Source organism: Crocuta crocuta, unplaced genomic scaffold (genome assembly GCF_008692635.1).
Source record: "Crocuta crocuta isolate KB4526 unplaced genomic scaffold, BGI_CrCroc_1.0 scaffold44, whole genome shotgun sequence".
Classification (NCBI taxonomy): Eukaryota; Metazoa; Chordata; class Mammalia; order Carnivora; family Hyaenidae; genus Crocuta; species Crocuta crocuta.
The window spans coordinates 3,500,150-3,524,877 of record NW_027530179.1 but is presented as its reverse complement, the minus strand read 5'-3'; the positions used below and the strand labels follow the sequence as shown (position 1 = coordinate 3,524,877).

The window sequence follows — 24,728 nt, the reverse complement described above, 5'->3', positions numbered from 1 at the left end:
AACATCTTCTGTGGCTTAATGTAAATTAACTTTCACTCTAGGGAACCAGCCCATTCACCCCTCCAGATCTCTATGCTATTTTGAGGTCTTGATCTGGATCCCATGCTTCCTATTCAACATTCTAATCTCTGACTCTGTAGACTCTTGAGCTTTCTGTAACTGGGTTAGACTCCCAGCTGCCTTTTTCTTCCAGTTAGCCCAAATGTTTATAACAAACCCTCTGGTCCCTACCCCGACAACTGCATCTTTAAACCCATGTAACATTCAATGTATAATGGATGAAATATGATAGATCAGTGATCCTTAAAGAATTGATGCTTTCATCATCCTGGCTGAGATACTACATGAGTGGATTTATATTTACTGTTTCTTGGTCTTACAGAGCTGATGGGGACATGTGTAGAAATACATTATCTAATTAATTTTTTAGGATGGTCTCTGACAAAGTTAAAAAGAAGAGCATTGATTTTAAGCTCTGTCAGACCTGGGTTCAGACCCTGATTTTTTTCTTCGTATTAGTCGTGTGGTTGATTTACTAAGCTTCCCTGGCTTTGGTTTCCTCATTTGTGAAATGGGGGCGATGAACCTAACTGGATAGGATTAAGTGAGATAATGTGTATGAAGGGACCAGCATTTAACAGTTTTCTAATCAATATTCATCTTTCACTGTCTGTCCTCTTCCCCACTTCTGTTTTCTCTTTCCTTTTTTTTTTTTTTAATATTGGCCATGGAAAAGCATAGCCAAAGAGACTTAAAACTATATATACTGAGTAACAAATGATGTGTGTCTTAAACATATTTTAGGAGCTTACATGGTCTGGGTTGAAAAGAAAACCCATTCACTAGATTTGACAGCCGATGACCTGTTCTACATTAAGCCTTGTATATAACCTGTTCCATATTAAGCTTTGAAAAGATTGCATTAAAGTCTGCATTGCTACATATTGTTCAAGATTTGTGTTTTGATTTAATACCCTCAAGCTTTCAGTAAAGGGGAAAAACAGTCTCTGCCCAAAAAACAAAGCAAAACAAAATGAGCTGCTTCAAGGTCTGTTACAGGAGCAGGCCAAATGAATGCTTGGCCTGCGATCGCTGAAGGTTTTATTGAGTCACTGTTTCACGCCCACCTTTTCCTGTCTTGTAACAGTTTGCAGTTTTGACTATCTGACATGACTAACCGTTGCAAATCTAACTGATTACAACTGTCAGTGAGTCCGGGGAGCAGGGTCTGGTACCTTCTTCTGGAGAAAGCAAACATTCGATTCTGCTATCAAGCTTTTCCCTGTCTTTCCCACCCCCCCTCCCCCCACCTCTATTCATCACCTCTAGCTCATTAATTTGAAACATCAGATGTAATATTTGGATGAAGCACACCCTCTGCTAAAAAGTGAAAATTCATATTTATATTGGGAGATGTCATATACATTTAGCATAACCTAAGTCACTGTCAGGGAGTTGTTTCAAGATTGAACAGCAAGGATGGGTGTTTAGGGAAAGGGGGTGGGCAGGGAGGAGAAAAACTTTGTTCCAGTAATGATGAAATCATCATACCACAGGCACATTAAGGCCAGGACAGGAGACACTGGCTCCTGTTAAAATGATTCCCATAAGAACCTTTCTCTTTCATCTTCTTATTGTAGTGCAGTTAAGCAAATGAAATGCCGAAGCCATGTGAAGTAAATAACATAATCAACAGTGATTTACTATTGTTTTCTCATGGGGTCATGACCTAATCCTAAATAAAGACTTCTAAAATCGTCTGTGTTTGGATGCGTTCCTGATGTTGGAGAAAGCCGAAAGGAAGAGAATCTTCCTCAAGTGGACCAGACTCTCTGTTTTCATTACAACTGTTGCCACTGTTTTCTGGGAAATGGAGCCCACTTGTATAAAGCTGCGATGGAGATGATGACCCACACACTCTACGTGTGTGATCAATGGCCCTCAAAGGCTTTCTAATTCAGAGCAAGGAGCCCTGACTCTTGACTTGGTTTCGCGAGCCCCTCAGCGATGCCGACGTGCAATTTGGACATCTGTGCTGCTGTTACCATTGGTACTGTCTTTTATATTCACTATGGATTTTCCCCTTTACATCTGCAGGCAAGAGTTTCACCTTGACCATAACTGTCTTCACAAACCCTCCCCAAGTAGCCACCTATCACAGAGCTATTAAAGTTACAGTGGATGGACCCCGGGAACCCAGAAGTAAGTACTTGCCTTCCTATTGGAGATGGTAACAGGGTGTGTGGAGACCCCTAGGAGGAATTTATCCCAAAGAAGTTAGCGCTACTTGTACGTAAATGGTCTCTTTGCCAAGTCTGCTCCCTGTGTTACCTGTGTGTATTTTTAACGGGGGACAGTTAGTGGAACTTCACAGTTGATAGAAGATCAAATCACACTTTTGACTTTGCCACAAAGTTGCTAAGGCCTCCACAGCTTGGGGACACGAGTGGACACTTACTCAGTCACTGTAACTACTTGCTAAGGCACCCTGCTCACCCACTGCACACAACAGACAGGGCAGAACAGACCCATGAGAGCTGAGGAGGAAAACAACAGACTGCAGAATCTTGAGCTTAGTCAAAAAGCATTTGCGCATTTGCGTGTGTTTCCCATGGTCTAAGAATGTGTTTTAACTTTTTAGCTCGCCCACTCAATTCCCTTTATAAAGAGCACACTGCTTAATTACAAAGAATTTATTTGCAAATGATAACTTGCTTGATTGTTACAACACAGTTGCTTGGTCATGTTCTGGTAATTGTTATAGATAGTTTCTTTTAACAGATAGAGTCAAACCAGGTTGAAATCTTCCTTTGGGTGTTTGTCTGTCTGGACGTCCAGAAGGTTCATCCAGTGTCCGTTTAAGGTAGTGCCCATAATCCATTTGGGCCAATCAGTATGCATTTTCCTCCTAAATCTAAATTGAGACAGGCTTTCCCCCACCCCAAAACTGATTTGAACAAACTTGATACAGAACCATTGAGACATATTTAGAGATTAAAGATTATTTGATTTATACAACATGAAAAATTCTATGCCAGTGGAAACATAGTGAACTCTGCCTTTGATGAGTGAACACGTTGAAGTCCTAGCTATAGTGTTTAGAGAGTTTAATTTGGTTTGTGATGGAGGTGCAGCTGGTGGAAGTATTTGTTATATGACGATACACCTGCCTAGACAGTGAGAGTGACATATCTTCTCTTCCCCTAAAACTGAGGGAAAAGGGCTGGTGACGTTTTCCTCTCCCCAAGTAGCATGTCTTCTGGCGGCGGGAACAGACGGTGCCTTCGGTTCCTCTTGCCGCTGTCTCTTCTCACAAAGGCTGACTGCTTGTCTGAAGTTAGGGAGGTTTCCTGCCTCAAAAGCCAGTCTTTGAGGTTTTTCTTTTCTCCTCCTTTCATGTGTATTGCTTCTTTTCGGTTCACAAGGTCGAGTCAGCTGCTGGCTCTGTCCGGTTTGCAAATGGTCTATTAGGGGGTTGCCACACACGTGCTGCTAGTAGCCCAAGTCTCTGGTCCTAAGGGCCAGTGGCTATGCGGTGCAGATGACTAGAGCAGAACAGGGGCTGTCTTGTCTGGCTTGGTGCTTTGGCTGACTTTTCTGGACTGCCCTAAATCGGGGAAGACGACTTGTGATGGAAGACACAGGTTCTCTCATTAGCCCTTGAGTTCCTCAAAAGGCAGGGACAGCCGTTGCAGTCATGCATTAAGCAGGACAGTAGTCTTTTAACATTGAACACTGCTAATCCTTATCTTTTAAAGATGTTTCCTGCTGATCTCAGCAGCTCTTCTCAGTTCTTGGAAAAACCATTATTATGTGAGCGTATGTCTGCATGTCTCTGTGTGTGTGTCCTTACACTCAAGAGTTGATGTTCAAAGGTTAATGGTTGGGAGAGGAAACAGGGAAGGATGGGTGGGCGCTGCCCCATTCTGAAAGGGATGACAAATGGTGAGGAAACGGGGTAGCTTCGGGAAAGCCCCTTCTCTTTCAAGGGAGGATACCCTTCCCTCGTCCCCAGGAGTTTTTTTTTTTATTTAAAGATTTTTATTTATTTCTAGGAGAGAGAGAGAAAGATAGCGTGAGCAGGGGAGGGTCAGAGAGAGAGGGAGTCACAGACTGAAACAGGCTCCAGGCTCTGAGCTGGCAGTCAGCACAGAGCCCGACGCGGGGCTCGAACCCACCAACCGCGAGATCATGACCTAAGCGAAAGTCGGACGCCTAACCGACTAAGCCACCCAGGCGCCCCGTCCCCAGGAGGTTTTTGGCAGAATTAATTCACTGATAGGCTTGCTGCCCTGTAAAGGCAGAGAAGTGCTCTGAAAGCAAGGAGGGTTCAGAGTAGAGAGGCAGATGGTATATATGTGACCTGAGTTCAGGCTTTGGGTGCTGCTGATGGGGCATGGAGGGGTGGCAGATAGAGTTCTTGAGTGGCAGACCACTGCCCTAGCTTAGCCTGAGTAACATTTTTCATGAACCAGAAATTATGGGACAGTGTGAAGTCATTTCTTAGACATCATGCAAGGTGGCTTGCCAACCTCAGTGCCTGGATACAAGGATGGGTATGGTATCTGTAACATCTTAATCCTATAACCTTGACTCTCTATCCTATATTATTTTTTCTGCTCTGCTCTTGGCCATCTTGGGCATTGAGTGTATAGCACTGTTCTTAATGCTGTTCTTTATTTTTTAATGTTTATTTATTTTTGAGAGAGAGAATGTGAGCAGAGGAGGGGCAGAGAGAGAGGGAGAATCCAAAGCAGGCTCCAGGCTCTGAACTATCAGCACAGAGCCAGACAGCTGAATTTGGATGCTTAACCCACTGAGCCACCCAGGCACCCCTCAATATTGTTCTTTAAATTCGAGACTCCCAGGTGTGAGATATGCCCAGTATTTTCCATTTTCTTCAACTATAATAGGATTTTGATTGATTGGTGCATATATAATGTTAAATGGGGAAAAAAAAGTCTAGAATATGGGTTGGCAAACTTTTTCTATGAAGTGTCAAATAGTAGATAATTTCAGCTCTGTGGGCCATATCTTTCCTATCACAAATATTCAACTCTGGCATTGTAGCTTAAAAGCAGCTTTAGCCATTTCGTAAACGAATGGTTGTGGCTGTGTTTCAATAAATCTTTATTTACAAGAACAGGTGGTAGGTCGGATTTGGCATACAAGTTGCAGTTTGTCAACCCTTGTTCTAGATTTCAGAATGGCTTATATAATTAACCCTTACCAGACTAGAGCCTTAGAAAAAGGCTTTCCCGAGGAGAAAGAAAGTCAATGCAATTGTCTTAACCTTCCCTCCAGCAAAATTATCATTATTTAAGTAGTGGTTGTCATAGAAATAGGATACATCTCTTTATTGTTGTAATAGTTTGATGGAGTTAAGGATTTTATAGCATTTATTCCTGTTAATGGAGTTTTACTCCTTTTTCCTGAGATCAGGGGATATATTGAACAGGCTACTTTTGGTAGATCAGCTCTTTGGACAAAGACAAGTTCTGAGTTAACGGGTTGGGTCTTTATTCAGCCAAACATGGTGATTAAGGGTGTAGGCTTTGGTGTCAGACTGACTGGATTGAAATCCCCCCTCCCCCATTTCCTAGTTGTGTGCGGTGGGCAAGTCACCTACCTTCTGTTTGCCTTAGTCTCCTCATCTGTTAAAGTGAGAATAATGACAGTATTTTCCTCATCAGTTGCTGCAAAGGTGTTAAATGATGCAATGTGTGTAAAACACATAACACAGGGACTGGCATCTATTTACTGCCCGTTAAGCGTTAGCCGTTTTTACATAAATTATTTCAGTGTCAAAAGTTTGCTATAGAGATTTGCTTATAATATCCTTCCGGGAAATAGATTAGAATCTAGATTCTGCTCCCTCGTATACTATTTTTTTTTTCTTGTAGACAGTTTTACTAATTTCTGCGCGTAGCAAATGACACTCATCAGCGTTAGAAATGGTGCCTTGAGCAGGTATTCGTGCTGCCCGGGGACAGCTCTGCAGAAGTGATGAGAAACGCGGTTTGCAGCAAAGGAGCAGCTCCAGAGGACGCCAGGGCACCGGTGCCCCCCTTCCAGGCCCTGCTTATCAGCACATCTGCCAAGACTTGCTTTTCACTCAAAAATCAGAAAGGTTTCATCCTTCCATGTTTTCTGTCTCTGGCAGCTGAAGCAGTGCTGTCACATCACAAACAACTTCTTTTCTTAATATACACATCTGGCGTTGGCAGTTGGACTAACTTCATAAGAGCACATGATCATCACTCATTACAAGATTAAAAAGTACCCCATGGCATCATTGATGTTTTTTAACTTTGATCTTCTGCAGTTGTGATTCATCTCGGTTATAAAACTTCCCTTTAAAGGAACATAGCCGATGACTTATTAGAACCTTCATCTTAAGTAGCGTAAACATGAAAACGGTGCACATCTTTGCAGAATGCCATTTGTTTTCTTTGCCAGCTTATCGTTTTAAGACATGACATCATACTTAAGATCCCAAATTTGTAAGTCTTGTGTTTAGGCAAGGCGTTTTGACCTCCTGCTGGCAAGGGAACTCTGAGGCACAACTGCCGTATGTTCACCAGCAGGAGAAGTCAGCGTAGCGGCGGCAGCGGCAGTAATGCGTCTGGATGCCTACCTCTTTCAAACATCAGCTTCTATTAGGATCCTTTGTTCTGCGTATGCCCGGGGTTCTGGCTGCCGTCTGATTTAAAGGCTTTCTCCAGGAAGGTGAAAGCTTGGTTAGCAATGCTGTGGAAGTGGTTCAGGGTTAGGGAAGAGGGCTGATGGGGAAAAGGTGTTGTTGGCCGTGCAGAGGATGGGAAAAATCAATCACCTTCCATAGTCGGGATCGTTTCCATTCTCTTGCCGTGCTTTCAGTAATCTATTGCTACATAGCAAAGATCCCCAAACGGAATGGCTCAAACCAACAACCAGTTGATGATTTCTTATGATTCGGTGGGCTGCCTGGGGTCCACCTGGATGGGTTTTCTGCTGTCTTGCTTGGGGTCTTTTGTGTGGCTGCAGGAAGGTTGTGGCTGGTGCTACAGCATCTGTGATGGTTTCGTTCTTATATCGGCCGCCTCGTCGGGATAGCAAGGAGGTTGGGCTTGGCTGGATGGGTGTGGGGGTGGGGGCAGGGCCTTTCTCTCTCTCCATGCAGTTCTAGCACCTTTCCCCTCCACATGGCCTTTCCATGTGGTCTCTCCAGCACAGCCTGACTTCTCACGTGGCAGGTCAGGGCACCCAAAGGTACAACAGTGAGAACTTTTAGGCTTTCCTAAGGCTCAACCCACATGGAGTCCCTTCTTCCGTGTACTGTTGGTTGAAGCAAGATCCAGGTACAGCCTAGATTGAAGGGGACGACATCCACAGAGATCTGAATGATGGGGACAGTGGCTCACTGACTCACCAATATCAACTTCCATAAGTGCTTTCATGTATATATCATTGTTGCAACAGGAGAAATGATTTTTTTGTGGAATCACCTTCTCAAAAAAATGCTCTCTCGACTTCTTAATTTAGAGGGGGGGCATTTAAAGTTCTACAAGGTTTTCGGGGCACCAGTGTGGCTCAGTCGGTTAAACGTCCAACTTTGGCTCAGGTCATGATCTCACAGTTCATGGGTTCAAGCCCCACGTCGGGCTCTGTGCTGACAGCTCAGAGCCTGGAGCCTGCTTCAGATTCTGTGTCTCCTTCTCTCTCTGACCCTCCCCTGCTCACGCTGTCTCTCTCTCTCTCTCTCTCTCTCTCTCTCAGAAATAAATAAAAACATTAAAAAAATTTTTAAGTTCTGCAAGGTTTTCTGTCCAAAGTTTACAGGATGTATGCAACACTCAAGGGGGCAGGACAAGTGAGGCCGGGTGTCAGGCATGACCAAGGTACTGTGGCAGCTTCTTATCAGACTTTTAAGGAGAAAGCTGAGTCTCCAGCCAGTCCTCTCTAATTATATTAATTCACAATCCCAGGGGCCTTCTTTGCTGCTAAGGTACATTCGAGAACCCCACCCTCAAAATCACAAAGGCTTCACCCTACTTTCCCGCCCACCCTGTTTTCTTTTTTTAAAAGGCTCTTCGCAGTGACTCCCAAGTTTTAATTATAGTAGCTTCCTTCTGAATTGAAGATATTTAGTAATTAGCAAATGAGTGAAAGGTGAGTGTTACCTCGGGGTGCTCGGTATTAGCAGGTCAAATCAAGCTGCACCAGATCAATACGCGTATAAGAAAAGAACATTTGATGTTTGGACATAAAGAGGTTATTTGCTTTGCCCGGCAACATGGCAGGTCTGTAGCAGAGGTATTTTATGAATCCTCAAGTGGATGAGCCTGGAGGTTGTATGCTTTGTATCCCAGTGCTGAAGTTCCCACTTGGCCAGCACATCTGCAGACTGTACAAGCTACCACACGCGAGTGGGTGTCTGAGTGTTTTTGCGTGGTGTGCCCTAGGAAAGTAAATCCCAGTTACTCGTTAAGGGGAGACCAAAGCCCTCATTTGCTGGGACATTACTGTTCACTGCTGACCAGCTAGCTGCCTGTCCGGACCTGGTGGGAGAAGGAGGGAGCCCTGCATCTTCTTTCCCATTGCTCATACTCCTTTCCTGCCACGCTGCCCTGCGTGGCTGCATTTTGACCTGAGGGGGGCTGGCACTTCGGTGAGGGAGAGGGTGATGTTTGGGCTTCTCGGACAGCCTCAGCACCCCAGCTCACTCAGTGTGGCAAGCTTAGGTCATCGGCCAAATTGGTTTCTTTCCTGCTTGCACGTTCTCACCCGTGCATCACAAATTTATAGTTCTTCAGAGATCATTCTATTATTCTGTGCTTTTTAAAAAGTATTTTAATGTTTATTTATTTAAAAATTTTTTTAACATTTATTTTTGAGAGAGAGACACAGAGTGTGAGCAGGGGAGGGGCAGAAAGAGGAGACACAGAATCTGAAGCAGGCTCCATCCAGGCTCCAAGCTGTCAGCACAGAGGCTGATGCGGGGCTCAAACCCATGAATCGTGAGATCATGACCTGAGCTGGAGTCAGACACTTAACCGACTGAGCCACCCAGGTGCCTCAATGTTTATTTGTTTTTTGAGAGAGAGAGAGACAGAGACAGAGTACAAGTGGGGGAGGGGCAGAGAGAGAGAGGGAGAGACAGAATCTGAAGCAGGCTCCAGGCTCTGAGCTGTCAGCACAGAGCCTGATGTGGGGCTCGAACCCATGAACTGTGATATCATGACTGAGCCGAAGTCAGACACTTAACAGACTGAGCCACCCAGAGGCCCTATTATTCCGTGTTCTTAAGGCACTTCCAGTGGCAGAAATTTTACCTTATGGACCTAAGGGAACAGACTTAAATAATATAGGGTAGTCTGGGCCAAGGTCAGCTCTGGTTCTGTTCCTCCTGGGCCTGCCTTCCAGCCCCATGAAAGGTGGAGAGAATGGAGGGCTTGACTTCTTCCTCATTCCAGTTGATTTCAGTGGTGGCTCGCCTTCAACCTCCCCTCCTCTTTTTGTCCCACAAAATGGGTGAATGATCTTTTCATGGTGGTTGGCCCATGCCCTCTGCTCATGAACATACGGCGGCTGCTTATTTAGAGGTTGGTCATATGTGGAAGGTCACATGTAAAATGTGGAGGATGGAGGGACAGCAGAAGAACTTTAAGGCTGTTGGATCTTCTTGCATTCACGTTCTTTCTGTCTGCAAAGATGATGTGAGAAAAATCTTGATAGGTCTTGAACCATACACCTAATGCTACAGGCCTGGATTTTAGTCCTTAGCACAAAGCATGAGTAGAAAAGCTGGTAACTTCTCTCTTTGCAGACTTTTCCTGGTTCTTCACTGTATCTGAAGTTTGCTCCAGGAATGGAAGTTACAGGGCATTGTAAATATCAGTATTCTGATATTTACAAGTCAGCCAACATAAGCCGAAATTTGACGGTCATCAATAGTAAACTTTGAGTTACCAGTATATAAAGCCTTGTTGAAAATCTTTGACTTAAGATGTTAATAACAGGTAAAAAAAATCCAAAACACAACCCACAACTGTTCCTTTTCTTTAAGAAGGATGGGGGGGGGTGTGGTCAGAAGCGCCGGTAGAGGTCATGTCTGGTGGTTGGTGGAATGTGCTCTTGAGAAGAGCAGTTTTAAATCTCTTTCAGTGCTTTTTTTTTGTTGTTGTTGACTGACTGTCAGGAGCTGGGAAGATGGCCAAGAAGGAAATGACACATCGAGAGGCATTTTGTGTTGTGCAACATTCTGTGGAACTGATGCAAGGCTATATGGCCTGTTTACACATTCCTTCGCCAGCAGACTGCATGGCAGTAATTTAATTCAGCAGCACATGGCATGCTGCAGCAAGGAGCTGTGGCCTTAACATCCTTTCATGGCAAATTATCACAGCCGTTAAAACATGCTCCTGTCCCTCTCCTGCACTTTTCCCTGGCTTCCCAGTTCTGAATGTGCTTTCTCATTCTGCGGGACTTGTGTTAACACGGAGCTGTGGCTTTCACAATACGAGTGCGTTTTACACATGCATATTCTCTGGTTGATATATTTACTTCTAACTAAATATAGCATGGCAGGTTTTCAAGTGAGAGGTCTGCTAAAAACACACATATCCTTGGTGCACTGGGTCAGGAGTTTGTATTTTAGTGCAAGTTAGAAATCATTCATTCTTATTTATTAAATTTTTTCATGTTTATTTATTTAGAGAGAACAGCAGGGGAGGGGCAGAGAGAGAGAATCCCATACAGGCTCCACACTGTCAGTGCAGAGCCGGACACGGGGGTCAAACTCATGAACCATGAGATCATGACCTGAGCTGAGATCAAGAGCCGGACACTTAACTGACTGAGCCACCCAGGCGCCCCAGAAATCGTTCATTCTTAAAACAGTGCTAGGGACGTGAGAGAGAAACAAATTCTGGGGTCATATTGAGTGATCGATTATTCATTTATCAAAAGTAAACTTTCCTTCCCAAGAAAGAAAATTCCTGATAGATCACTGAACTACCTTACTTCGTTTTGGCTTATACTAAAACATTTTCTTCAAAGAGGACGGGACCATAGGAGAATCAGGTACCCTTAACGATAGTAGAGGAAAAAGATTATTTGTTCTTTATAGTTCTACTTGTCCCTACCTAGAATGTTTGTAGGATATATTTGTGATGCCAGTTAAAGCACTTCTGTAGTCTTCATGTAAAATCTCAAAGATTTTTTATCTGGGCAGGTATGGAAAATAATTGCTCATGTTTTTCAAGTAACTTTTGGAAACTGAGAGTACATAAAAGCCATTTAGATCTAAATTAATTCAAGGTCCTCTGCAACAGTTCAAGTAGGAGACTATATGTGGGGTGTAGTACTTTAGTAGCAAAGGAAGGGCTCCCAGTTTCTCTGCTGCTGTGTACTGATGGCTAAAATCTCCCTGCTAATAGACAAAAGCACTTATTCAAATTCGGGACTAAGGCTTAAATCCAAACACCTCCGGAAACGGCAACTCAGACTTACGTTCATAGTAAGTCAATATAAGCAATCTGGAATCCTGTATTGGGAGCAGGTTTGGGGAGACAAAGGGGCAGTGACTAATGAAGTCCTGGACACTAGAAAGTAAGCAGTGACTCAGGTGTGCTGATTTGAAGCGTGGCAGATTCGCTGCAGGTTGCCCTGAGCAGTGTGGATTTCTGATGCTTTTCATGTCTGGCATACTATTACAAATGCAGGATTCTATAATTTTAAGGTGTGAGTTTCGGGATTTTATATTTCCACATTTCCTCCTTCTGCAGCTATTTCCCCTTTATAGAATATGTCTTATTCAGTTTTGTTCTAGATATGTGCCAGCTTTCCTCCTCTACAGGTTTGAAGATTATCATTTAATTTCCTTCTTTCTTTTAGTAGTTAACATATGTATTTGTCTTAATAAAACTAATCACGATCTCGGTCTACCTCTTGGATAATGTAAGCACTTTAGCATACCTTATTTATTTTTAAAAAATGTGTATTTACTTATTTTGAGAGTGAGGGAGCACGGGCTGGGGAGGGGCAGAGAGAGAGAGGGAGTGAGGGAATCCCGTTGAGGCTCCACGCTGTCAGTACAGAGCCTGATGCGGAGCTCAGTCTCACGAACCATGAGATGATGACCCGAGACGAAATCAAGAGTCAGACACTTCACCGACTGAGCTGTCCAGGCGCCCCCGGCCTTCTTTAAACTGCAATCACTCCCTCTCTTCTGATCTCATTCTCTGAGATTTTTATCCTTGTTCTGGATTCCCCGGATTAGTCATTATCAGTATTTAAATGGTTTCTTTTATATTTACCTATGTGTTTACCAATTGATTTGCTCACCATTCCTTCATGGCCCTCAGTTCTTCCTCTTCTGGATTCAGTTTCCTTTTTGTGATGTAGATCCCTTAGTAGTTCCTTCATGAGAACCTGTTCGTGGTAAACTCTTACTTTTTATTTCTGGAAACGTCAGCATTTGTGTACACTGGCTGCCAACACGATGTGAGATGCAAGGCACCCTGCGGAAGGTCTGTCTGTTCTTAGTGCCCGAGCGCCATGCTCCGGTGGCCTTCCCTTATCGAGATGTGTCCCAAGATCCCCAGTGGATGCCTGAAACTATGGTAGGACTCACCCCTATATGTACCAACTTTTTTCCTGTACCTACACACCTGTGATAAAGTTTCATTTATAAACTGGGCACAGTCAGAGAAGGACAACAATAAATAATCAATAAACCAATTATAACGGGACACTCTAATAAAAGTTAGGTGAATGTGATCCCATCCTCCCTCTCCTTCTCAGACTGTCTCAGTGTAGTGCACTCACTCTTCTTGTGTTGAGGTGAGATGACAAAATGCCCACATGACGAGACGGAGAGTGGGGAATGATGTAGGCATCGGGACGTCGTGTGAGGCTACCATCTTCACTGTCTGAGGCTCATCGGTGTTTGAGCCGTGGTTGACTGCGGGTGACTGAAACCACAGAAAGTGACACTGTGGATAAGCGGAGGGGACTGCTGTGCCTGCCATTCCTTGGTGCTAAGACTTTCAGGCCATTATTATCAGACTCGTTAGAGTTGGATTTTAGGGAATAGACTACAGTACAGATAGATTTTCATGGAAGATGGATGAAGGGAAACGGATCTCCATGCCACTCACCCCGGGGAGCCCTGAAAGAGCCCAGGGCCGGTGGTGGAGAGGTGGTGGGAGGGAATGTTCCAGCGGAGGGGGGAGAAGTCAAAAAAAGGGGCATATGGGGAGAGGAAATTAAATCCCTTCCTTCACCGTTTTGGCTTGGGCAGGTCCTAAGTTGCTTGGGAACCTTCTATTCAGATTTATGGTAAAGAACTCTGTCATTGCATTTGATCCTGAGAGGCCATTCGGCTGTTGCTCATTGAAAAACCAGAGCAGTGGTTTTTAGATGTTGTCCACACACTTCCTGTCATTTTATGAGACTGTGGGACTCCAAACCAAAAGATGGCTTCTTTTATACAGTAAATGAACTATGGAAGAAACTTTGTGTGGGGATGGAGGAGCATGCCTGAGGAGAGCTGGGAGACCATAATCTGGGGTAGACCTTCCCTGGGCACAGTGGGCAGGGTGACGCCAAGTGTTGGCTGCGTGCACCTCTCATGGTGTCATGCAGGAAGTGGCTGGTGAGGAGGAGGTCAGCTCACACCAAAGCGAGCTGGTACTTTCTGCCTTTTCTTAACCCCCAGATGGCATTCTCACTCTCTACGACATGCATCTTCCTGTCCTTTACCTTCTTGATGCTGCTTTTCATGAGCGACAGCTTGGGTAGAACTGCTATCATGTGTTTTGGGCGGGCAGTATTCAGGATGATTTAACCTGAGCTCTATGCCTCTTTAGGTTTGGCCCTAGAAATTATTGGGAGGAAAATATGGGCCCTTCAAGAAGATTAGGAAGGTACCCACACATAGGCTGTTGTACTTACAAGAAGTGAGGAGAAACATGGACGTGTAAAAGAGGGGTGACTGTGAAGTCAAGGTTACTAATTCTAGAAATTTGGTTTCTGTTTCACCCTCTCACCATGTGTGAGCTACCCTGCAAAAATAAGTTACAACGTTTTTTGTACCATGGGGGTGATTTCAGAGTAGCTTAACAGGGAATTTGTCTATAGGGGCAGTTTTTGGTTTAAGATGTGGAGTCAGTTGTGGTTAAAGGAATCAGAGGACCTGGAAATTCCTCCTGTGAGGCCTCAGCGCCATGTTAGTGACCCTCAGCAAATCCTTCCACTTCTGCCCAGTTCAATTTCTTCATCCTTCCAGGAGAAATAGGCATGAAGACAACTTCAGAGTCATTGGGAGTAACTCCTAAGGAATGATCATAAAGTACTTGGCGCACATGAAGGGCAACTTAAATACCAAATAGTAATTATGTAGCGCCTTTCTGCCAAGGAGTTCCGAACACTTAGACATTACCTCACTGATTCTCTTTACACCCCTTTGAGGGATGTGCTGTGCATTTTACGGGTAGGTAAACCAAGGCATGGCCATTTGAAAACTCATTTGCTCTGTGGCACTCTGCAAGTCAGCAGGTGACTTATAGAGGTGGGCAAGGAGCCAAGGTCTTTTCCTGCTCAGTTATTCTCTACCAAGAGTCCCCCGTGCTTTGTCATTGCATTTGTGGAAGCTCCTGGTGTCTAGCCTAGAGTTTTCTTGGTTGATGTTACGAAGTCGTGTTACTTAAGAAGGAAGCCTCATGATGCAGTAGCATTGCTGTGTAGTAAATAAGTCACAAGGTATAAGGCCTCACACACAGAAGGCATAAGTGTGTGTGTGCTTGCACATGCATGGGCACATGTGCACGTGCATGTGTGTTTTTTGAATGAGTCTTTTATTTTCTTTTTAAAAAATTTTTTTGTTTTATTTATTTTTGAGACAGAGAGAGACAGAGCATGAGTGGGGGAGGGTCAAAGAGAGAGGGAGACACAGAATCTGAAACGGGCTCCAGGCTCTGAGCTGTTAGCACAGAACCCGATGTGGGGCTCAAACCCATGAACCATGAGATCATGACCTGAGCTGAAGTTGGACGCCTAAACAACTGAACCAGCCAGGTGCCCTTTGAATGAGTCCTGAATTCACTCAGACAGAAGTTTAACTGAGCTGAAAACACTGACTTTTGTGAGATGAAAACAAGGCGTGTGGGCTAACCCTCGGTGGAATCTCACTTTGAGGACCAGTGAAATACAGTTAGCTCTCCCACAAAAAGTTAACTCTCAGAAGGGTGCATGAGAAGAAAATGTGGGCAAATATGTGGTAGAAAAGGTAGAAAATAAAGATTAATTAAGAAAAGAAAATTAATGCGTCCATAATCCTGTCTTCAAAGATGACACGCTGCTGGTGTTTTGATATGTAATCACATGAAGATTTTTCCGTGGTAACGCCGGTACTTTGGTGACGGTGATGGCAGCCAGGAGGTAGCATCAGGACAGCAATGGAACGCTGTGAGGGGCCTGGCTGTGTGGAAGCTGAGAGGAGAGAAGAAAACTGGACAGGAGATTGATGGCTTTAAGGAGCAGGGGCAGGGCAGTGGAACGGACAGCAGTTTCCAGTGAACCTCTTGGAAGAGGAAGCTGCTGACTCTGGACGGGGTGGGCTGGCCTTGCCTGAATGATTAAGGCTGGGTGGGTCTGAAGGGAACCCCTACCCCTTCCTCCCACTACCCCAGCCTGCCACTAAGAATACCTGGCCCCTTTATAATAGCTAACAGAACCCCTTTCTAATGACAATTAGAGATACGCTTTAAAATGCAAATATTTCTGGTAGTGGGGGCAATGATTCGTTCAAAAATTGTTTTTGAGTGGGTGCCATTAGCTAGGTGCCAGGCACACAAAGCAAAGCAGATACGGCCCCTGCCTCTGAGGGGCCTGTGTTCCAAGGGAAAGACGGACAAGAATGGAGTAAAGGAACATTTGTGTAGAACCATATCCAATTGTCAGTTGTGAGAAGTACCATCAAGGGAACTGATGTAGCTGTAAGGAATAACGGGGCATCAGGAGACAGAAAGGAACCCCTCCTAGAGTGTGCAGCGAAGGCCTCTTTGAGGAGACAGAGCCCAGACTTGCAGGGTAAGAAGAAGCTAGCTCTAGGAAGGGAAGAGAAAAGGCTTCAAGGTCGAGGCTACATCGATCATGATCAGTGTCTGAATCTAATGTCTGACTTTAAAAAAAATTTTTTTTAATGTTTTATTTCTGAGAGAGAGAGAGAGAGAGAGACAGCATGAGCAGGGGAGGGTCAGAGAGAGAGGGAGACACAGAATCAGAAACAGGCTCCAGGGTCTGAGCTAGCTGTCAGCACAGAGCCCGACGCGGGGCTTGAACCCACGAACTGTGAGATCATGACCTGAGCCGAAGTCGGACGCTCAACCGACTGAGCCACCCAGGCGCCCCTCTAATGTCTAACTTTGGTAGAGGAGAGGGCACCGGGAGAATGCCTGCCTGGTTAGGAAAAGGGTGGCAGAAAGAGGTGACCAGAATCACGTACCTCAGAGTCACCTGTTTTATAATTCTACCCAAGAGTCGCTATGGCATCATTTGAGGAGCACAGAAGGATTCTCCACATCCACCCCCATGGGCCCTAAACCTCTCTCATGAGATTCCTTGCCAAGGTCCCTGAGATTCTTCTCTGAGTTAAGGCTTTGAGGACAGAACATTCCGAGATGTCTGCAGTGGAGAACACATTTTGAGACCTTTTTGGTTAATAACTTGGTTTACATAAGTCGATCAGATCAGATCAGCTAGATAGTCATTTTATAATAGGATTATTTAGGGAAAGTGCTGTGTGTGGTGAGGACTGAGTGGGAGTAGGTGGAGGGAATTTCTCCTGTGCGGTGGGTGAGCAGTAAGAATACCAGGTCCCCAAGACCATGTTTTTCTCATAAAAGGAGCCCTAGGAGAAGGTCTGTACCCAAAATAACCCGAACAGAGCAGGAGATCACCTATTTAAGGAGAGTCTTGAGGCTTTCATGGACAACGAGAAGCCAATTCCAAAGGTGAGCTGGGTTTCAAAACATAAGAGCAACACGGAAAACTTCAGAATGTTTAGCGCAGAGCATTGATGATGATTAAAGGGTTGTAAAATTGAACCTATAAGGATAAGTTGAAAGACGTGGGATTATTTAGCTTCAAGAAGAGGAGGCTGAAAAATGACTTAATAATAGACTTCAAAATTATGAGGAGTTATTAAGCCGTGTATGGTGACCAGCTGTTTCATTTCTGGCACTGTCAGAGAAAGAACAGGTTTTAACTGAAGCATGATAGATTTAGGTTAGATTTAAAGAAGAACTCCTGGACTGTAAGAATTGTTAAAAGGATGGGTTGCTGAAGACTGAGGGTTTGACTAGTGGGCTTTGCATTCATCTCCCTTCTATCCTAGCGATTTTGTGTGTGTGTGTGTGTGTGTGTGTGTGTGTGTGTGTGTGTTTTTATGAAGAGGCACAGAGCACCACCTTCCTGCTTTATAAAATCAAAGGCATGATTCCTGTTTCCCATTAGAATTCTGAGGCTCAGAGTTGCAGAGGTTGGTGGACACAAATGATGAGGGTAATTTGTCTTGCTTCAATGGCCATTAGCATCTTTAATTGAGAAAAATGTGGCCAAAAAGAGGAACAGATCTGCCGCATGATCAAAAAAATGGTTCTTGATAATCAGAACAGAAGCACTAGTGAGAAGATGGGATGGAGTGAGGTTTCATTACTGGAAAAACTCAGGTGTGTTTGACTTGTATATGCCACATCAGAAAGCGGGGTTTTATGAAGTTGATTCATTTTTTTTTTCTCCATTCCCTTCCGACTGGGAGAAATTAAAAGCACTTCCAGGTGACACCACAGTTCACGTAACCTGGAGCTTGAGGAGCTGCCTTCCAAAAGTCACCCTCAAGGAAAGGATTGGCACAGAGAAGGAGGAAGAGAGGAAATAGGCTGGATTTATCTCTGAAAACAGAAATCTGCCTGCATTTAAAAGCTGGCAGAGGGGCACCTGGGTGGCTCAGTTGGTTAAGCATCTGATTTCAGCTCAGATCGTGATCTCATGGTTAGTGGGTTCGAGCCCCGCATCAGGCTCTGTGCTGACAGCTCAGAGCCTGGAGCTTGCTTCAGATTCTGTGTCTCCCTCTCTCTCTCCCCCTCCCTGCTCGTGCTCTGTCTCTTTCTCTCAAATATAAATAAAACAGTCAAAAAATTTAAAAAAGTTGGCCAAACAGTGGCAAAGCTTTCATAAAGACTTACTGAATATGCCATCCCTGTCCGCTTTGGAGCTGGAACTCAGGGAAGCAGAGAGCCTCATTTCCTGGGTTAGCCTCTCTCTTGGCGAAGCCAAGCGGCAGAGTTTTAGTTTTAGATTTATTCTCAAATCCTCTTTTGCTTATAATACCTGTCTGAGTGACTTTTGTAAGACTAAATTAGCACACCTGCAGATGGTTTGCTCTAAGCACTCATGATAGCTCTCTGATGAAACTATGAAAAACAAAGAACACATATGTAGTGTTCTCAGATGAGTCCTTTGTTTTGAACTAAGTGGATATAATTTTCTCTAAAGGAAAAAAAAATAATCAAAGACACTAAAGAAGCAGACTTTGAAACAGGTGACCCAAGTGGGAAGAAGGCTAAGTGGGTGTGGCACTAAGCTAGGGGAAAGGAAAAATACTGAGAAAACATATTTTTCTTTCCTTCCAAAATAACTTAGGCTCCTTAATTCGGTAAGCACACTTAGCCCCTTTCACCACTACACTTTACCTGTCCAAATAATTGTCACCGTTGGAGAGCCACCTGCAACCTGCCATTGGGTCAGAAGTCACAACCCACTTCCTTTTACTGGCCTCCTTTCTTTCTGGTCTGTGATATTTTCCTTGTGGCCATGGAAGTTTGGGACATTATTTATTGATTTTCGTGATTTCTACATTTGGGTCTCCCCTACCCTCAGATAATTTGTGGTCACGACCCCGTCTAAGGATTCTTAAAAACTACAACAGCTGGCTTTTCCGTAGCAGAAGTCAACCTTGAGGGCATTAGTGGCTCCTTTTCTGCTCTTGAGGTCTGGAGATTGATAGTGGGAAGGAAGAGCAAGTGAGAAGAGGTGTAGTTTACTCCTATTATGAAAAGGAGCCCTCTTCTGAATACTTCGTTGCAGGAAATGTCTCTCATTACACGTATGTGGACAGTGGAAAGGATTTATTCCTTATTGTCTATATACCTTTAAGTACTGTGACCCAAGGCTGGCTGTGTGTCCTTGAGGACTAAGCTATGAAACATCATCTAAAGCAACACAAGACCTGGGGCGCCTGGGTGGCTTAGTCGGTTAAGCGTCCGACTTTCGCTTAGGTCATGATCTCGCGGTTCGTGGGTTCGAGCCCCGCGTCGGGCTCTGTGCTGACTGCCAGCTCAGAGCCTGGAGCCTGTTTCAGAGTCTGTGACTCCCCCTCTCTCTGACCCTCCCCTGCTCACACTGTCTCTCTCTCTCTCCTGGAAATAAATAAACCATTTTAAAAAAATAAAAATAAAAAAAATAAAGCAACACAAGACCCATCAGTGTGCCCCTAAGATGGTTTAGTTGTCTGTTCTTTCCTGAGCTACTTTCTTCCTTGAGGCCTTTACTTAAGACCTAAAAACCAACTTTTCTTGGGGCGCCTGGGTGCCTCAGTCAGTTAAGCATTCAGCTCTTGGTTTTGGCTCTGGTCATTTCACAGTTTGTGGATTCAAGCCCCACATCCAGCTCTGTGCTGAAAGCCGGAGCCTGCTTGGGTTTCTCTCCCTCCCTCTTTCTCTGCCCCTCCCCCCTCACACTTTCTCTCAGAAATAAATAAATAAAAGCTTAAAAAGTTAACCAACCTCCCTTTCCTTTAGAGAAACTGTGATAGACACCAAGTGAGAGCGTTCAGCCGCCAGAGCTTTATGGAAGGTTGAACCCATGGCCGTGATAATGTCTAAAAGGTTAACTCAGGAAGGCCAGAGGTTTCCATAAAGGTCTTGAGATTTAAGGGGAGCAAAAGTGGATGCTTCGGATAGGGTGCCAGTGGAGGGTCCTGTGCCTTGGTCACTTCTTGGGGGATTCCCACGTGGACTCCCCTGGGTATTTTTAGAAGTCTACTTTGGTGGCACAGATCAGACACAGCAAGGAAGTTGGCTGGGGCTGGGGCTGCGGGGGTTTTTGGAGTCCAAAATTAGGACACCATAGATGAACCAACATGTAGGGCACATGCCCACTTTATTATTTACAGAGCATATTTTTGCCTGTCTCATATATATCATAGTGGGACGTGTACCGTGAGACCCGGCGCAGCAGTTCCGCAGTGGAACCAACTGGCTGGGAGACCCAAGGATGAGAGGTGCCTTTTCTGTTTGCTCTCATCCAGGCTGTCTAGGAGTGGTGCTGGGGATGTGGCTTGATGGTAGTGAATTTGTCACATAGTAGCCCAGTGGCCATATACGAATAGTGGTTAGTAGGAAGGAACTTTACTGGCTAGAGCAGCACCAGACATCCATTTTACGGAGGAAGGATCGACTTTCCATCATCACTCACAGCTCTGGTGAAGCCCTTATGTGGTGTGGAGTCACCACTGCGTTCTCTTTGGTGAGAAGTGAAATGCACGTAAATAAAACGTTGCAACTGAATTGGGAAAAATCTGACACCGAAAGATGAAATGTAGCTTTTGCAGCATGAGATTTGTGGCACAAACTGACCAGAGGAAGGAAATCTGATGATCTAGATAGATGCCTCTGGTTATTACCGCTTGTGCTGTGTGCCTTGTGCTAGGCGCTCAACAGGATGAGTCAGATATTGCCGTAAATAAAGACTTTATGGGGAACGGAGAGATCCTTGTGTTTGAAGGACTAGGTGGAAGCCGGCTAATTTATAAATGTCTCCTTTCATTCTTTTCAGGGCTGGAATCAATTGCACTAAAAGTCCTTTGAGGAAAACAATTTTTGAAACATTTATTTCTTTCTTTTTTTATTATTTTTTGCTACTGCAAAGAGCCTCTGAAGCTGAACCGTAGCTGAGTCATATTCCCAGCTCTAGCCCTGGCGCCATTTGGCTGGTCCTTGGAATGGCTTCTAATAGTGCTCCTATCAGGAAAACACACTCACATTGATCTATTATCTTATTATCGGTCTCAGTTGCCAGGCCGTTGGAAGGCGCATGGTTTGTAAATTATTTAAAATACCATTTAAAAAAAGATTTTATTTATACATTAGGATATTAACTCCCAAGACCTCCACAGAGTTAGAAAGTACCTGGAAGCAATTCCATGAAATTCTAATGTTGATTCTTAGATCCTTTTGTCCTCGGTGACTTTGATAATAAAATGAATGAACCTTACGAGGAAAAGTCAGCGGTGACTTTGGTAATAAAATGAATGAACCTTACGAGGAAAAGTCAGCTTCCATAAGGTCTGTATTATGTCTTCTCTCTCTCTGCATTAATTGGGCAGATGCTTCCAATGAGCCTGCTCTGTGTCAGAGCCTCTGAATGTTAGGTGCTGATGAAGTAACTTTGAGAAGCTAACTTGGAAGAGACACTGCAGAATTGAGAAGAAAGCCCAGTTCAGTCCTCAGTATTCTGTTAAACATATCAGGACATTGAGGACTTAATTCGTTGGGCAGATGAGCAGGGTCCCACCTTTTATTTTTACAACTTATAAAAATGTATGACTAGTCAGTCACACTTTATTGTTGTCTGCTTTCTGGCCATAGCCACATCTCCTTACAGCTTTCAGCCCCCTGTCCCCACCACCTCTGCTCTGTGCCCTCACTGAGAACTCAGCTCCATGGCCGCCATCTTTATCTCAGTTTGTCACCTCACTCTGTTCTCTCCACTTCTTTGTCCCTCAGTCACCGCATCTACCTCTTCACCAGCACCTGCAAGCTCTCTCACTCTGTCACCGCTCCCCCCAACCAGAGCAGGGGGACACTTGTCTGTCTTTACAGAATGGGCTTCTGGGTACATTTTGATTCAAAGAAGGGTTTCCAAAGCTAAGGAGGGTGTAACAAAACTCCTCCAGTTTCAAGAGCATGTGTGCACAGCGTGAGAAGAGCATAAAAACTAACATCTGTTAGTTCCTGAGGTTCTGTGCTGGATGCTTTGTCTCCATGATGTCCTCGTTTACAAATGAGGAAACCGAGGCCTCAAGAAGTTGCATTCGGCAACCCAAGTCCTTTGCAATAGCAAAGTCCACTGTTTTCTGGCTTTAAGTCCATACTTTTTCTGCTGCTTGATACCAAAGGCTTTGAATATCTGTGAGTGATTTTGAGGAGAAACTTTATGGAACTTTATATCAGAGGTTAAGGCAAATCTAAACTAAGTTAGAGTCTCAAATATTATTTGTAGTTCTTTCTCTGTCCTTAGTGCAGTGGGAAGTGGGAAGGACTGAGGCACAGGTGAGGAACCCAGGTAGAAAGGGTCTCATGTGGCAATTGGCAATATCACTTTGGACTCTTCTGGCTCTTACTTACCTTTACTAAGCCATCTTCTTAGGGAAATCAAAATTATTATTAGTCACACAAAATGAATTTTTACCTACCGTGTGCATTTTGTATTTTCCTGTTAATCTTTAATGCCACTGTGTATAAGTGTTCTGCCACTGTAGAGAAGTAGTCATACTTTTCTTTTGCGGTAGTTTAGATTATGTGGAAAATACATTGTTTTGGTGAAAATGTAACATTTGTGGGCCTAGTAACACAAGCATGTGTGATGCTCAGTGCTACCCATGTTTCTTACATTTTGAGTAACATTTATTTTTAAGATGTAATTTTTTATTAAAATGTTTATTTTGAGAGACGGGAGTGGGGTGGGACAGGGGAGGGGCAGAGAGCAAGGAAGAGAGAGATCCAAGCAGGCTCCGTGGCGCTATCAGTGCAGAGCTCAATGTGGGGCTCGATCCCATGAACTGTGAGATCATGACCTGAGCTGAAATCAAGAATTGGACGCTTAACCGACTGAGCCACCCATGCGCCCCTAAGATGTACTTTTTAAGAAGAGTTTTAGGTCAACAGCATCCTGGGGAGGAAGATATGGATACCTCCCGTATCCCTTGCTCCCACACATGTACAGCTTCCCCATCATCAGCAGCTCCCATCAGAGCGGTACTCTCATTACAGGCAATGAATCTGCATTCATTAACACATCATGATTACCCAAAGTCCTTGTTTTACCGTAGAGTTTACTCTTGGTGTTATATATACCATGTGGGTTTAGACAAAGATATAATAACATGTATCATACTGAGTGGTTTCACTGCCCAAATCCTCTGTATTCCCCCTGTTTACCCCTCCTCCACCTAGCCCCTAAAAACTGATATCCTTTTCATGTCTCCACAATATTACCTTTTCTAGAATGTCATACAGTTGGGATCCTACAGTATCTAGCCTTTCCAGATTGGCTTCTTTCACTGCATAACATGCATTTAAGGTACTTCTATGTCTTTTCATAGCTCGAGAGCTCATTTCTTAATACTAAATAATATTCTGTTGTTTAGATATACCACAGTTTATTCGTTTACAAGGACATTTGTTTTCATTTAATGACTACATAAGAAAAGTATTGGTTGTAAAACTTTCAGAAATAATCAGAAAGCATAAAGAAGAAAGTAAAAGTCACTTGAAATTCAATACCAAAAATAATCCCAGTTAGTATTTTGATGCCTTTCCTTCCAGTGTTTTTCCTGAGAATGTATTTGTGGGTATGCATATGTAGTCACACACTTCCTTTTTATTTTATAAAATTTTGCTCATATCTTCTAAGCTGATTTCATTTTTTAAAATTATTAGAAGGGGTTGCCAGATCTCAAGATGATAAATCTTATGTGAGGTAAAAATAAACATTTTGAAAATAGTTTGTAAAAATCGGTATAAAATTTATTCTAGTTCCTTTAAGAGTATTCTAGCCCATGGGATTATTTATTTCCTGATCTAGTTGCCTGCCTCAGAATATAATTGTACATTCTCTTTCTTGCATTTCTTCCTGTCTCCTTTGTTTTCTCACTTTGTCCTGTTTGATAGGTGCTCATGGGATATCGAGCATGCGAAATGGCCATGTGTAAGCGCATGCCGTGCTGGGCACCATAATGGCCTCTGTGGTCCTTCTCCACACCTCTCTGAGGCCCCCTCTCCATGTTCCCACTTCTAGAGTGGTGCCACATGCCTTCACTGAGGATTCTTAGACCTGCCTTTGAGGAAATACTCTACATTTGTTTAGTTTACAAAGTTTATGTTATTCCTTTAACTTCGTAATAACCACGTGAAGACACCGTTTTACAAGTGAGGGAAAGGCTTTGAGAAGTAAGGGACTTGCCCAGGCTCACACATCGCTCTTGAATATTTCATGTTTAAAAATGGCTTAGTGTGAGTCACACTGAACTCAGGAAGAGAAGAGATTCCAGCTGATAATTTAAAGAAAAGTACAGAAAATATTACCACAGCCAAAGTGATTTCAGATTACTCTAACTAGAAAATTTCACTGAATTTTAGATGTTTTTTTTTAAAGTTTGTTTATTTTTATTTTTGAGAGAGAGCGAGCAGGCAGGGGAGGGGCAGAGAGAGAAGGAGAGAATCCCAAGCAGGCTCCATGAGGTCAGCGCAAAGCCTGATGCAGGGCTCGGTCTCATGAACCTTGAGATCATGACCTGGGCTGAAGTCAAGAGTCTGATATTTAACTGACTGGCCACCCAGACACCTTTTTTCCCTCCCCTAAAGTAAGTAGCAGGGGCACCTGGCCGGCTTAGTTGGTAGAGC

General features: G+C 44.0%; 1 protein-coding gene across 4 annotated transcripts in view; it reads left to right on the top strand.

The window, feature by feature from the left end:
* The window catches only part of RUNX2 (RUNX family transcription factor 2), a 221,333-nt gene that overhangs the window by 107,717 nt on the left and 88,888 nt on the right, over positions 1-24,728 (top strand). For all 4 annotated transcript variants that reach the window (XM_077764854.1, XM_077764855.1, XM_077764856.1 and 1 more), the window contains one exon: positions 2,098-2,202. In XM_077764854.1, the coding sequence (XP_077620980.1) occupies positions 2,098-2,202 (105 nt within the window). The remainder of the gene's footprint in view (positions 1-2,097; positions 2,203-24,728) is intronic.